The sequence below is a fragment of the Quercus lobata genome, chromosome 3 (genome assembly GCF_001633185.2).
Source record: "Quercus lobata isolate SW786 chromosome 3, ValleyOak3.0 Primary Assembly, whole genome shotgun sequence".
Classification (NCBI taxonomy): domain Eukaryota; kingdom Viridiplantae; phylum Streptophyta; class Magnoliopsida; order Fagales; family Fagaceae; genus Quercus; species Quercus lobata.
In genome coordinates, this window is record NC_044906.1 from 20185525 (window position 1) to 20201340 (window position 15816).

The 15816-nt window shown below is 43.8% G+C and overlaps 1 protein-coding gene and 1 non-coding gene across 2 annotated transcripts; both read left to right on the top strand.

Annotated features, from left to right (window-relative positions):
• The first annotated feature begins 3533 nt into the window (after nucleotides 1-3533).
• Nucleotides 3534-6502, top strand: LOC115979755. The gene is made up of 4 exons (XM_031101816.1): nucleotides 3534-4161; nucleotides 5157-5336; nucleotides 5413-5813; nucleotides 5893-6502. Exons 3-4 carry the CDS (start codon nucleotides 5415-5417, stop codon nucleotides 6427-6429), a joined length of 936 nt encoding a protein of 311 aa, XP_030957676.1. The 5' UTR covers nucleotides 3534-4161; nucleotides 5157-5336; nucleotides 5413-5414; the 3' UTR covers nucleotides 6430-6502.
• A 9134-nt stretch (nucleotides 6503-15636) lies between these two features.
• Nucleotides 15637-15708, top strand: TRNAE-UUC. The gene has a single exon. It is a non-coding gene; the product is annotated as a tRNA-Glu (tRNA).
• Nucleotides 15709-15816: the final 108 nt, after the last annotated feature.

Below are 15816 nucleotides of genomic sequence, written 5' to 3' on the forward strand. Positions count from 1 at the left end.
CTCAGTTCGTGACGGTCCCAAAATAGTATTGGGTTCGCACGTTGAGGGCCCAAACAATATAATTTATAAAGCGTGGATTTGAAAGGTTAGACCTTGGTCACCGGACAATGGTTAGTCGTGGTGTTCATACGGAAATAAACTATGCTTGCTCGAGAAGTTTATCTCCTCGGTTCGGCCTGGGAGGCTCTGGTTTTTAGCCTTTTTTCCCATCCCCTTTTCCGGATTGCTTGCTTTTCCTTTTATATTAGCTTGTATCCCTTATCTTACGTCCACGTGTAGGTTCGACTTTCCAGGACTAATACTTGTCCCATCAACCCATGCCCAAAGTGGTTGGGGGTGGTTGTAAAAGCTGAAGAGCATGGTTCTGTCAGGTGCAGAGTATTCAATGGCAGTAATGGCAGTTTTCCCTTCGTCCTTTGTCGCCATACTGTCTAGGGGTTCTTTGTCTATCAACGCCGATCTGGAAAAGGGGCTGGGAAAAAAGGTTAAAAACCAGAGCCTCCCAGGCCGAACCGAGAAGAAAAACTTCTCGAGCAAGCATAGTTTATTTCCATATGAACACTACGACTAACCATCGTCCAGTGACCAAGGCCTAGCCTTTCAAACCCACGCTCTACAAATTATATTGTTTGGGCCCTCAATGTGCGAACCCAATACTATTTTGGGATCGTCATGAACTGAGTCCTTACAATTCAAGTATCAGTCCTGGAAAGTTGAACCTACACGTAGACGTAGGATAAGAGATACAGGCTAATATAAAAGGAGAAGCAAGCAATCCGGAAAAGGGGCTGGGAAAAAAGGCTAAAAACCAGAGCCTCCCAGGCTGAACCGAGGAGAAAAACTTCTCGAGTAAGCATAGTTTATTTCCGTATGAACACCACGACTAACCATCGTCCGGTGACCAAGGCCTAGCCTTTCAAACTCACGCTCTACAATTTGAATTTGTTCTTCAATGTTGTCTACTCTTTATCTTAAACATTAATATTTCCTGTATACGATTCATTTTAAAGCTTACCTTTTAGAAACAACACATAAATCCTGTATACAAATGTGCAAGTAGTTTCCAAGCTCAAAATCAAGATATCCCAGTTAAATTTTTGTTTTCAGGCAACAATCACAGTTAGATGTAACCACTTCTGCCCCAAAAGTTTTGCTTAAGACCTATGACCAAAACTGAAGCTTAAGTAGGCAACTCGTTTTATAGCTAGTTTTTGTTGGGTAAATTTAGGGGTGGTTGTATATCGGGTTTCGTAACTTTGCCCGATTATGTTTCAATGAGTCTAAATTAGGTTGGTTTGTTAAACGGGTAAAAAAATAACACTATGAATGGACCAAGCTATCTATAAATGGTTTGTTTAGGCTTGACTATTCAACGAGTTAAACTCAAATATAATAATATGTTTGTGAACAAGTTCATAAACACGTGACTCGAATATGAATACTTGTCTATAAATATAGTTTTATAGACTTAAATTTAATTGTGTAAGTTTGTGAATAGGTTCTAATGGGGACTCAAGTTAAGAAAGTTCGTCCATGGTGGTCGTCCACAAACAAACCACATCCATAACCTAATCACATCCATAAAGCCTTAAGAAGAGAAGCCAAACAATGACATCGTGTGCAGGAATAGAACAAGTCCCTTTATAATAAGACCATCCAATTCCAGGTTAGTCGTCCATGGCACAAAGGCATGGATGACCAGATGACACTTGGTGAATTCTACAAGAACTTCTCTTAAAGTTCCATATGATCTGCCATGATGTACTATTCTTAAAACGTGGAGGGAATTCCCTGTAATTCACTCCACGTACCCCATTTATCCATTTTCTCTATTAACTACTCACATCACCCATGATGGTGGTGGATCCGAACAAGTAAACCAACTTTAAACTCTCTATAAAAGGAGCAAGTCCCTTTCACCCAAGGTAAGTTCAACCATTCAATATTTCCCCATCCTTGTATTCTAGAGAGAAAACTGACTTAACCGTTGGAGGGTCCTTGGTTGGGTTACACCGGTTACCCTTGACAGTTCTTTCTTTCTTTCTTTTTAGGACCTACAACATCACTATAACCCGAAGTATTCCAGCTTACTGATTTTTGTGCATCATTAGGTTCGTATGATATTAATTAATAATTGTAGTTTATTGAATGTGTAAGATTGCTTGATGATGAGCTCAAGTTTCGCTCGTCTTCGAATAAAAATTAAACGAACAAAACTTTTAATTCTCTGCTCAACTCATCTCATCTCATTTACAATCCTATGAGAGACTCAGCTTACCTCCAGTGCACTAGAACAGACACGATTTAGACACATGTTAAAAACCAGCCATTTGTTCGAATTGTGTTGACTCCAATGTACTAGAGCAAAGCCTTAACCTCTTATAAGTAGACTCACACCCCCTCGACTGGCACCAACCTAGCCTAATTTGTGCAAGTCCATTAAGTGAGGTGGGTTGGATTGGCATGTTAGACAAATAAATTAATGGGTCAAGTTGAATAGCGAATTGAGATATTCCTAACCCGTCACATATTGCAAAACTCTACCTTACTTATGACTTTTTTTTTTTTTTCCTCTCATCACTTTCCTTATATATATATATATATTTTTTTTCATTTCACTTTTCTCCTCTCTTTACGATTTTGATATTAATCTTACTATATGTATAAGTCTAATTTTTAGATTTTGAGATGTTTTGCTTTTTAAGTGTGATAAAATTTCAATCATTCAAATAAAAAATAATGTAGTATTTATAATTATTGTTAATAGAAGTAATAACTTTTTCTTTCATATTTTACTAGAGGGAGCAAACAATTATTCAATTTATTTAAAATAATTTCGTTTAGTTAATTGAATTTGCCAGCCCCTTCTTATCCAAAAAAAAAATCTAACTCACCAAGTCAAAACTGCTAAGATCCTAAATAGGCCTATTAGATTTAGAGATTGTTCGGTCGAAATCCCAATCCGCCATTGGCAGGTTGATTAAAATTTTTGGCCTCCATCTGCACAACCCGAGTTGTGCACATCCTTACAAGGAATAGGTCGTTTGTTTCTTTCTTTGTTCAGCAACTCGTAGTTCAGATTATCTTCTGATGACGTTGAGAATTGTCACCAATAAGTCACACCGTACTCGCGAGTCAACGAACCTGCACAACAAGAACGAACGGAAGAAGAACCCTTAGAAAGCACCGGTGTGGTGCCGGCCAAAAGCCCTCCGAAGGTCAAGTCAGAATTCGTCCCTTGAGTTATTTTGAGGCGTTAGAGAGGGTCAAATCATCTTACCTTGATTTGCGTGAATATTACTCCTTTTTATAGTGGTAGAGAGTTGCTTTTCTTCTTAACCTCCAGATCTTTCCAATGTGGGACTTTGATACAATTTCCCTTATTAGATCTTAGGGCTTTTCTAGGCAAATAGAGATTTCGGATCATGGGCCCTTACCATGTCTGTCTGCGATGGGCCTTCAGAGCGCGTGGGCCCATCTTTACAAAGACCAAACAGTACCCATCCGTCAGGCCCATTAGAGATTTCGGATCATGGGCCCTTACCATGTCTGTCTGCGATGGGCCTTCAGAGCGCGTGGGCCCATCTTTACAAAGACCAAACAGTACCCATCCGTCAGGCCCATTAAGATAGGCCCATCAGACTAAATTTTACTATCTTCAGTTGCCCCCTTCACCCCAATGGTCCGTCTGCTTTTAGGTCAAAGGACCAATGGGGTGACGATTCTAATGTATGGGCGTGACGGGTATTTTGATGACGGAGTGGGATTCGCGAAACAGAAGGTTGAAAATGTTTGACGGATCCAACCGTCAGATAGGACGACGGTTTCATATGGATTTAACCGTCAGACATGATGACGGGTATCTTGCAATTTCAGACGGTTTAATCGAGTCAACGGTTACAAACTGTTGATGCGAGCAGACAGGTTGTCAGCATTTATTAGCATGCCACGTGTCAATCTCTGAATGGCCGTTGTATAGGATCGAAGCGTCGCTTCGTCTTCCGTGCATCTCCTATATATATGAGGCGTCTCAATCTCTCATTTTCGCATTTCCAAACAGAAAACGTCTGTCAGAGAGAACCGTCAACCTTGTCAGAGCAATCCGTCGAGTACTGGTAACCACCAATTACCACAACCGTCACCCGTTCTACGCCAGGTGTGGTAAGTATTTACTTCAATTTCACATTCAAGTTACATTTTCGTCCAAGCATTGTTGTTAGGCTTACTATACCCGTCAATGTTTTTAAACCCGTCAAGTCTTAGGTTTCATCATTAATTGTAGGAAATGTCTAGTGCGTCAAGTAACCAATCGGTGGTTCGTGACGGGACGGAATACGAGAGTGTATACCCGTCCGGTCATAAAGACCAAGATAGTCCAGGCGAAGATAGGAGTCCGTCTGCATCCTCTTCGTCCTCAACAAGTGAGGATGTGGAGATAATTGAAATAGGGGGTCCTGCTGACGACGGGAATAAAGCACTGGAGTCCGTTGTGGGTGCTGATGGACTAAGGCAGTTCATCATGTTACCAGAGTGGACAGTGCATAGGTTCACGTCCGTCATCCGGGAGAGACACTTCAGTACCTTTAGAACCAATTTTCAGATACCAGATTACATTCCAATCCGTCTCCCCTACGTGTCGGAGAAATGTTATTATGACGGGGTAGAAGGCGTTGGAGTGTACGAGCAGGTGTTGAAGGCTGGACTTCGGTTCCCGCTCTCTACACTCCATAGAGAACTCTTACATTACCTGGGACTGTCCGTCACCCAGATTTCTCCGAACGCCTGGAGGGTCTTCATAGCAATGGAGATTCTTTATGGTGCATGGTCAGACGGAGAAAGGAGATTGACGGTCCGTGAATTTCTTCACTGTTACCGTCCAGATGAGATTGACAGATCAAGGGGGTTGTACCGTTTTGCTAGTCGAAGTCCCCTGTTGAAGATTATCTTTGAGACCCCAGACTCAAATAGAGACTGGAAGAGTCGCTACTTCTTCCTGGAGGGTGACAGATGGATGAACCGTCCAGGAGAGACGGAGTACATGCCCGTCGATACAACTTGGGGAATAATAAACCAATTACGTATATATCCGTCTTACTTGTCCTTTTTTACATATCCGTACACTTTTATGTGCGTATTTTGACCGTCTGTCTTTGCAGGTAGACAGCGTCCGCAGATTAGCCTCGAGGAATTTAGTTTCCTTGAAGAGATTTGCAGAAAAACTAGGCCAGAGGAAAGGACCTGGGCTAAGTTAGTGAATCCAAAGACAATACACTGGTATTGTGACGGTCCAGAACCTACCCGTGAGGCCATTGCATACGACGAAAGAATACACAAACGTGAGTCCGTCTACTTTTACCCTTGAAATTGAAATTTTATTTTTGAAAAAATATCATCATCCGTCCTGTATTGCAGAAATGGACGACGCCAAGAGAAGGGCAATGATAAAATCTCTAGCCGTCGAGCAAAAGAAGACGGGTGAGATCGTTGTTCCCAGTGTGCCGGGGTCATCGGGTAAGAGGAAGCAGCCACCAAAGTCCGACCGTCCACTCAAGCAGCCAAAGGTGTCAATGGAGCCCGTGGTGGGCTTGATGGCTGAGGGCCCTAAGGCCGTCACCCAAGTTAAACAAGGGGCCGGTAAGGGCCTAATGCATGCTCCACCCGTCAGCGAGGAGAAGCCCCCTCCCCTTCTCCGTGAGGACTCGAAGTTCGCTTTGGAGAAGCTTACGTCCATACTTTCTGCAGAGGATTATGAGGATCTTGGGAATCATTCGACGGAGGTGATGGGGGAGACGGGGTTATTTGCCGTCGGACAGGTAACTTTCCTTATCCTTCAGTTTATGTCCGTCCACTCCCTAGTTTCATTTTTGACACTTCTAATTTTGTCTATTTCAGTCCTTGGTTATGATGAAGGGCTTGATGGACCGCTGCCTCAACCGTGAAGCGGCTCTGGAACGGGTACGGTCAAAACTTGGGCAGACGGAAGAGGAGCTTAGCCAGCTGCACAAGTGGAAGGCCACGATGGAGCAGAAGTTCGAACTCTCTGAGAAGACGAGAGAAGAACTTGAACAGAGGACGGAGGAGGCTGGGAAGGCCTTGAAGGTTAAAGCAGACGAGGTGAAGGATCTGAAGAAAAAACTCCGTCATGCAAGGGATGACGCCGTCAGCGAATATCGCAACTCCGAGTCTTTGCTGAAGGAGCTGGCAGGATCGTTCCTTCAAGGCTTCGACGATTCGCTCCGTCAGGTGAAGAAGGCCTACCCAGATCTGGACTTGTCCATGATAACACTAACTGATCAAGGTCAGACGTCTGCTCTACCCGTCGCCTCCGAAAATACGGAGGATCTCTTTGGAGAAGAGGCAGCTCAGGGTGACGGAGAGTCCGCTATGCCGAATGAGGTCGCTGTTGTCGACCCCAATAAAGCAGAGTAACCCATATAATTGTTGATGAGGATCCGTCTCCCTTTTTATGTATTGTTAATAATTTGTAGACGGTTTGGTTGAAGTTTCATTTGTACTGAACAATGCTTTTCATTTATTGTCTTTTCGTGATCTGTATCCGTTAAGGATTTTCTCCGTCTACTTTTATTTTGAATTTTAATTTGCACAAGCTCGTCTGTTGATCCGTCCACTTATAAGCTAAACTATTGAAGCTGACTTATATCGTCATGTTGTCCGTCCACCTTGTGGGCGTTTTAGAGCCGTCTGCTTTATGTATGTACGTAATTTATTCACCGTTTTTGCTATGCCGTCCATTTTACAAACACGTAGTATTACTAAACGTTTTGTTGGTCCGTCCGCTTTTCGGACATGTAGAATTATTCACCGTTTTAGGTGCGTAAATATCTCTAATTTTAATTACGGTGATCCGTTCGCTTTGAGACTGATACCGTCTAAATTATGGACTTGTATAATTATCACCGTCTTGGTGATCCGTCCACTTTATGGACATGTAGAATTATTAAACGTTTTGGGTGATTCGTCCACTTTGAGGAGTACACCGTCCAATTTGTGGAATTGTGTAACTACTCACCGTTTTGGTGATCCGTCCACTTTATGGACATGTGGAATTATTAACCGCTTTAGGTGATCCGTCCACTTTGAGGAGTACACCGTCCAATTTGTGGAATTGTGTAACTACTCACCGTTTTGGTGGTCCGTCCACTTTATGGACGTGGAATTATTCACCGCTTTAGGTGATCCGTCCACTTTGAGGAGTACACCGTCCAATTTGTGGAATTGTGTAACTACTCACCGTTTTGGTGGTCCGTCCACTTTATGGACGTGGAATTATTCACCGCTTTAGGTGATCCGTCGACTCTGTGGACTCAACACCGTCCAATTTTGTGGACTTGTGTAACTACCACCGTCTTGGTGATCCGTCCACTTTATGGACATGTAGAATTATTAAACGTTTTGGTTGATCCGTCCACTTTGTGGAGTCTACACCGTCCAATTTGTGGACTTTTATAAGTAGACACCGTTTTCGGTGATCCGTTCACTTTGTGGACTTTTAACTAGCTTTCGTTAAGTTTGACGACAATTGTAATGACATCAAAGTAGAAGAAGATCATAACTGTATCTAATTGCGTAAAGGAAAAGTGCCTGCCCCCTTGGGCTTAAAAAAGGCACGACAGGATTGTAGCAAGGGAAACACATGTTAAAGAAAAAGGCCAAATGGAAAATTGGTTGCCGTTCGCAGTGTTACTATCACTGGTAGTATTTCCTCAAATGCTCCGCATTCCATGGATGCGGTAGCTTCTCCCCCTCTGTAGTCTCCAGGTGGTATGTTCCCTTCCTTTTCCATGCCGTGACTCGATAAGGTCCTTCCCAGTTGGGGCCGAGCTTTCCCTGTGTAGGGTCTCTAGCTGCACCCATGACCCTCCTGAGCACCAGGTCTCCTACTTGGAAGTCTCTGTGTCGGACCCGGGAGTTGTAATGTCTGGCCATGCGTTCCTGATATCTTGCGATCCTTTGCTCCGCTGCCGACCTTACCTCATCTATCAGGTCCAGCTGTAGCCTCATCAATTCGTCGTTCCTGCCTTCGTCATGGTTGTGAACCCTGTAACTTGTGAGGCCAACTTCTGCGGGGATGACCGCCTCATTCCCGTATGTCAGTCGAAATGGCGTCTCTCCTGTCGGAGTCCTCGCCGTTGTCCTGTACGCCCATAGTATGCTCGGTAATTCTTCGGGCCATATTCCCTTTGCCCCCTCGAGCCGAGTCTTGATAATCTTTAGCAGGGTTCGGTTCGTGACTTCAACCTGGCCATTGGCCTGAGGATGGGCGGGTGATGAGTAGTGGTTTTTTATTCCTAGCTGTGTACAGAAATCCCGGAAGTGGCCGTTGTCGAACTGCCTCCCGTTATCCGAGACAAGGACTCTAGGAATACCAAACCTGCATACGATGGACCGCCAAACAAAACTTCTAATGTTCTTTTCTGTAATGGTGGCCAAGGCTTCCGCTTCTACCCATTTTGTGAAGTAGTCAATACCCACTACCAAGAACTTGAGCTGCCTTACCGCCGTTGGGAAGGGTCCCATGATATCCAGTCCCCATTGTGCGAACGGCCATGGAGCCGTCATAGGGGTCAGTTCTTCAGCTGGCTGTCCGATAAAATTGCTGAACCTCTGGCATTTGTCGCAGCTCTTAACGTACGACTCGGCATCCTTCTGCATGGTTGGCCAGTAATACCCAGCTCGTACTAGTTTGTGCACCAACGACCGCGATCCAGAGTGATTCCCGCATATCCCTTCGTGCACTTCCCTCATTACGTAGTCTGCCTCTTCAACCCCGAGGCATCTTAGATAAGGGCGGGAGAATCCTCTTTTGTACAGAACGTCTCTTATCAAGACGAATCTCGCTGCTTGGACTTTCAGCTTCCTCGCTGCCTCCTTCTCCTGTGGCAGTAACCCGTCCTTCAAGTATGAAGCTATCTGGGTGGTCCAGTTTCTTTCGGAGCGTATCTCCTGCATATTGTCGGGGTCTATTAGTGGAAAGAGTTGAACGAAGGAAAGTACATTACCCGGTGTCGTCACTTGTTCTGCCGAGGCGGCTTTGGCTAGCCGGTCGGCGAGCTCGTTTTCTCCCCTGGGGATTTGGACGACCGTCGCTTTTAGTCCGTCGACTCTCGTTCTGACTTGATCAAGATATCTCTTCAACCTTTCCCCCTTGCATTCGTAGTCTCCGTTTACTTGATTGGTCACGACCTGAGAGTCGCAATGGACGGCCACACTTTCAGCTCCGGCGGCTTTGGCTAGGTCGAGTCCTGCCGCCACCGCTTCGTATTCTGCTTCATTGTTGGTAATGGGGAGTCGAGACGGACCATACATTCGATCTTGTCCCCTTCGGGCGACAGCAACACTATGCCGGCCCCTCCAATTCGCCGATTGGATGACCCGTCGGTGAAGATGCTCCACTTGGGGGGTTCTTCTGCCCCTTGTCCTCGTCACGCGTAAACTCCGCTATGAAGTCGGCTACAGCTTGTCCTTTAATGGCCACACGCGGACGGTACTTGATATCAAACTCACTCAATTCTATTGCCCACAGTGTCAGTCGACCTGCGGCTTCAGGATTACTCAGTGCCCTTCGCAAGGGCTTGTCGGTCATTACGTTCACGGTGTGGGCTTGAAAGTAATGTTTGAGCTTGCGAGCCGCCGTTATCAATGCGAAAGCGAGTTTCTCCATAGGTTGGTATCTTTCTTCGGCGCCGCGGAGCGCCCGGCTGGCGTAGTATACAGGTTTCTGTGCATTATCCTCCTCTCTAATTAAAGCAGCGCTGACGGCGACAGAGGAGACAGCCAAGTAGAGGAAAAGTTCTTCGCCAGGTTGCGAGGGACTCAATAGGGGTGGTGAGGATAGGTATGCCTTTAATTCCTCGAACGCTCGCTGACACTCGTCCGTCCACTCGAATGATTTCTTTAATGTGCGGAAAAAGGGCAGGCACTTGTCCGTGGCTCTCGACACGAATCTATTTAACGCCGCTATCTTGCCGTTAAGGCTTTGTATCTCCTTCACATTTCGCGGGGGTGCCATTTCTAGTATGGCTCGGATTTTGTCCGGGTTAGCCTCAATCCCTCTCTGGGATACCATGAAGCCTAGGAATTTGCCTGCCGTTACGCCGAATGCGCATTTTCCCGGATTGAGTTTCATGTTGTAGGATCGTAGCGTACCGAACGTCTCCTTAAGATCTTCGAGGTGGTCTTCCTCCTTCCGGCTCTTCACCAGCATATCGTCGACATAGACTTGAACATTCCTCCCGATCTGCTGCGCGAACATCTTGTTCATTAGCCTTTGGTATGTTGCCCCCGCATTCTTCAGGCCGAATGGCATTACTTTGTAGCAGAATAGTCCTTGGCTGGTTACGAACGAAGTCTTTTCCTGATCGGCCTCGTGCATGCGGATCTGATTATAACCTGAGAAAGCGTCCATGAAGCTTAATAACTGGTGTTGAGCCGTCGAGTCTACTAGGACGTCGACTCTTGGAAGGGGATAGCTATCTTTAGGGCACGCTTTGTTAAGATCCGTGAAATCCACGCACATACGCCACTTACCGCTCGCTTTCTTTACCATTACCACATTCGCCAGCCAGTCGGGATAATAGACTTCCCTGATGAAGCTTGCCTCTTGGAGTTTGCGGACCTCCTCCGCTATTGCTTGGTCTCGTTCCGTCGCGAACACTCTCTTCTTTTGTCGGACGGGTGGAAATGAGGGTAATACATTCAATTTGTGTACCATGACGGAGGGATCGATTCCCGGCATATCGTCATGGCTCCAGGCGAACACATCTTTATTGCTCCTCAGAAAAGCTACAAGCTCTTGACGGATTGCGAGTTTGGCAAGCGTTCCGATCTTGGTTGTTCTGTCCGGATTGGAACTGTCAAGAGTTATCTCCTCCAGCTTCTCTGTTGGTTCTGCCACCGTTCGGTGCTCTTCTATGTTCAAGGACTGGATTTGGTCTTGCATCTCCATCATGGCGACGTAGCATTCTCGTGCGGCAACTTGGCTTCCGCGTAGCTCTCCTACCCCATACTCCGTTGGGAACCTGATCATTAGGGCGTAAGTTGATGTTGCCGCCTTCCACGAGTTGAGCGTAGGTCGTCCAAGAATAGCATTGTAGGCGGACGAGCAATCGACCACCAAGAATGTCACGTTCCTGGTGATTTGTTGGGGGTAATCTCCTACTGTTACCCGTAACGTTACCGAGCCCAGAGGGAATACCTTACTTCCTCCGAAACCAACGAGCGGGGCGTCTGTCGGTATTAGCAGGTCCCTGTCAATCCTCATCTGCTGGAATGCCGGATAGTACAATATGTCGGCTGAGCTGCCGTTGTCGATCAACACTCGGTGCACGTTGTAGTCTCCTGTCCGCATGCTGATGACGAGGGCATCATCGTGTGGATGGTGTAGGCGCCGTGCATCCTTTTCCGTGAACCCAACAATAGGTTCTTCTCCGTTTGTTATCCTTGGCACTCCGCTCGTCAACTGTACATTCTGTACCATCCGAAGGTATGTTTTGCGAGCCTTCTTTGATGATCCGGCCGCAGTAGTCCCTCCGACTATCATTCTTATGTCTCCAATTGGGGGTCTTGGTCGCTCGTTTTCTCGGCGGAGGTGTTGTTCCTGTGGGGGTTGATCCGTTCTCCCCTTGTTGACGAACTTCTGCAGCTTCCCTTGTCGGATAAGTGCTTCGATTTGCTGCTTCAAGTCGTAGCAATCGGCCGTGTCGTGGCCGTGGTCACGATGAAAGCGGCAATATTTGTCTCTGGACCTTTTGCTGGGGTCACTCTTCAGCTTTCCTGGGAACATCAGGGACCCTTCGTCCTTAATCTACATTAGGACTTGGTCAATTGGCGCGTTTAGCGGGGTGAAATTTGCGAACCTTCCGCCAATGGATTTTGGACGTCTGTCCTCCCTTCGGTCTCCCATCCTTCCTTTCTTGCGCCCCTGGTCCTGTCGGGAATCCTCCTGTCTATCTCTTTTCTTGGGTCTATCTTCTCGCGATAGTAGTGCGTCTTCAGCGTTCATATATTTGGTGGCCCTGTAAAGGACCTCCGACATGGTCTTGGGGTCGTTTTTGTATAGGGAGAACAAAAACTTACCCCCCTTCAGCCCGTTTGTGAATGCTGCTACCAATATCTTGTCGTCGGCTTCGTCGATCGAAAGTGCTTCTTTGTTGAAGCGTGATATGTAGGCCCTTAACGTCTCCTCTTCCCGTTGCTTGATATTCATTAAACAAGCCGTTGATTTCTTATACCGATGTCCTCCGATGAAATGCGTAGTAAATTGAGCGCTTAGCTCCTTGAAGGTGCTGATGGAGTTGGGCGCTATCCGACTGAACCAAATCCTCGCTGCGCCCTTCAGGGTTGTAGGAAAGGCCCTGCACATAATCGCGTCTGCCACTCCCTGAAGGTGCATCAGGGTCTTGAAGGTCTCTAGGTGATCTAGAGGGTCCTTGACTCCGTCGTAACTATCCATACTTGGCATACGGAACTTATTTGGCAGGGGGAAGGAGTTGACGGCTGCTGTGAATGGCGAGTCAGTCCGGTTGACAAGGTCGTCAAGATCACTTGACACTCGCCCCTTGAGAGCGCTCATCATCACATCCATCTGCTCCTTCATAGCCTGCATCTCCGCGATGATGGATTGTGGAGCAGTGTCCGTCGGGGAAGGGATGCTTATGTCCCGTCTTACTGGTCTGCTCGGGGCGTTACTCCCCTGTGGTCCGTCCTGATTTCTCCTTTCGGCGCTGTTCCCCTCTTGATCCGCTCCTTGGTTATTGACCGCGGCATTCTTTTGGTTCAGCTGCTCTTGTAGGTCGTGGTTTTCCTTGGTGAGGCGCTCCACGGCTGCGGCGAGCGTCCTGACCTGTCTCTCAAGGGCCGTCGTAGGGGCTTCTTCCTGAACGTCATTCGTGGTTGCCATTGAGCGGGTGAGTACCATGTAACTCTTTTGTCTGGGAATCTACGAAGTACTATACGTCTCTCTGATTCCCCACAGACGGCGCCAGCTGATGACGTTGAGAATTGTCACCAATAAGTCACACCGTACTCGCGAGTCAACGAACCTGCACAACAAGAACGAACGGAAGAAGAACCCTTAGAGAGCACCGGTGTGGTGCCGGCCAAAAGCCCTCCGAAGGTCAAGTCAGAATTCGTCCCTTGAGTTATTTTGAGGCGTTAGAGAGGGTCAAATCATCTTACCTTGATTTGCGTGAATATTACTCCTTTTTATAGTGGTAGAGAGTTGCTTTTCTTCTTAACCTCCAGATCTTTCCAATGTGGGACTTTGATACAATTTCCCTTATTGGATCTTAGGGCTTTTCTAGGCAAATAGAGATTTCGGATCATGGGCCCTTACCATGTCTGTCTGCGATGGGCCTTCAGAGCGCGTGGGCCCATCTTTACAAAGACCAAACAGTACCCATCCGTCAGGCCCATTAAGATAGGCCCATCAGACTAAATTTTACTATCTTCATCTTCCTTTTGCTATAGTTTTTGGATGCTTGCAAGAAGGATGTTGCTACTGTTTTGACACTTCCACACGGTTCTTCTTTTTCTATTCTGCTCTTCTTCTGCTTACAACATTGTAGGAATGTATTTATTTATTTTAATTTTTTTCCATTAAATTGAATAGGTTTTGTGTATTTTTTTTTTCTTTTTGCATAATCTAATTTCCTTAAGTTTGTGATTTTTTTTTTTTGGTTGTTGTTGTGTTTTTATGACATGGGTTCCAATGGTGATATGTTGCTTTCAACCTCTCAATTTTGATGTAGAGAATAATCTTCTTTTTAGGTTATTATTAAGCATATCTTGATATAAATTTTATGATAAATTGTTCATAACAATATGATTTTTTTGTTGAAATAGTTTTGGCTAACTAATTTTTAATTAGAGTTGTTTACTTTGACCTATAAATGAAGGCAATCTGTCCTTTTAGTCCTTTTTTTTTTTAATCAATCATCATATATGGATAAACATGATTTTTACCAATCATTAAATTTTATATTATCTTGTGTATCATTAAATTTAATATTTAGTACTTTTTTTTAGCTTTGAGAATTGTTACAGATTGCATATTCATATTACATGGACCCTGCATTTTATGATGGATGTTCCACTAGGTGAACCCTACCCTAAAGAAATGTGCTACCCCTTCCCCCAAATCTTGAGAAGCAACTATATTTAGGATTCGGACACCCCTTAGGATTCATGCAAGTATTAGAAAATCATTTGTTTTTTAAAAATAAATTCTAAATAATATTAGATGACAATGATGACATGATGATATCTTAGAATATATTGTGCTTACAAAAATTACTTAAATTCAATAGAAATAGAAAATACTTTATACGCTGCCTCACACTTTTCTTGCAGGTCAACAATGCACTAATGAAGATTTGCAAATGGCTACAAGCTGTAACACTAATGACATCAATAATATAAGAAGAAGTAAGAATTAAATACTAAAGTTTATATTTTAAGTAATCAATCTTTTCTTATATTTACTAAAAATTATAAGCAGGAATATCTCTTGAAGCATGGGTGATGGAACTTTGGAAAACCAACATTTGAATGCTCATATTGTAATTCACTTAACAATGAGGAATCATATATTATGCTTATAGGATTCAGCACCAAAGAAATGAAGGACAAACAATACTTTGTGGTGGTCGACTCTTTCAACAATTCATAATTGATGCATATACAACTATTGAAGAAAAAATACTGAGGTTTATATGTAAATACCCTCAAAAAAGGTTTATATGTAACAAACAACCACACAATTAAGAGTAGAATTGTACAAGAACGTGCGTGCATATGTAGATGGGCAGGTAATCTTAATCCATTCATCACATTCATTGCAAATTCGAAATTATGTAGTGATACCTATTTATTTACTTATTTTCTGTTACACAAATGCAACTTACTCCTTTCTTTATAATAATTTTTTTTTCAAATAAAATATATATTCTATAAGTTTATAATAAAACCGTGCAATGCATAGGCCTTTAACTAGTGTGTGTATCCAACTTAGGTCTAGTGCTCCTGCACATTAAATCTTTTGAGATGCTAATACATGTCAAATATTTGATATGTGATAACATTCCAATGGATTCAGTGCACAAGAAAACATTAGACCCAACCTTATCTAAATATAGTATATATTTTAAAACTCATCATTCTAACATTATTTTACTCCCATGAATAGGAAATTAAGTAAATATAAATCACATTATTGGGCAGATCAAAGTTAATGAATGACTTAGATCAGTTTAATGATCTATTTCTTTCTTCTAATAATGTAAAATTTTCAACCCAGTGTGAGATTTCATTGTAGAGTTTTGACATAAATTGTACAGTTAAAGCTTATCATATTGATAACCTTTACAAAATAATAATAATCATTTTGATATGGAATATCAACCACAAAAATTTTGATGAGGTTTCGAGAGAAAAAAATATTATTTAAAAAAAAAACTCTCATAAAAATGGACTCTACCTTTATAAAATAATCTTGGATAAAAAAGTGGATTTCAATTAAATAATTAGTAAATTTTTGTATTTGTCTGAATTTTAATGTTCCGTAAATTGATATATATATATATATATAGATTTTTAGAACAACATCATCAACAAAATTCCATTGTCGTCCAGCGGTTAGGATATCTGGCTTTCACCCAGGAGACCCGGGTTCGATTCCCGGCAATGGAAATTTTTGGTTTTATTTTTTTTTTCTCTTTATCAATAAAAAGACCTTTTTTGTCCACGGAATTTTGTTTTGCTTATTCAAGAAAAAGACCTTTTGGTCCATCCGTACGA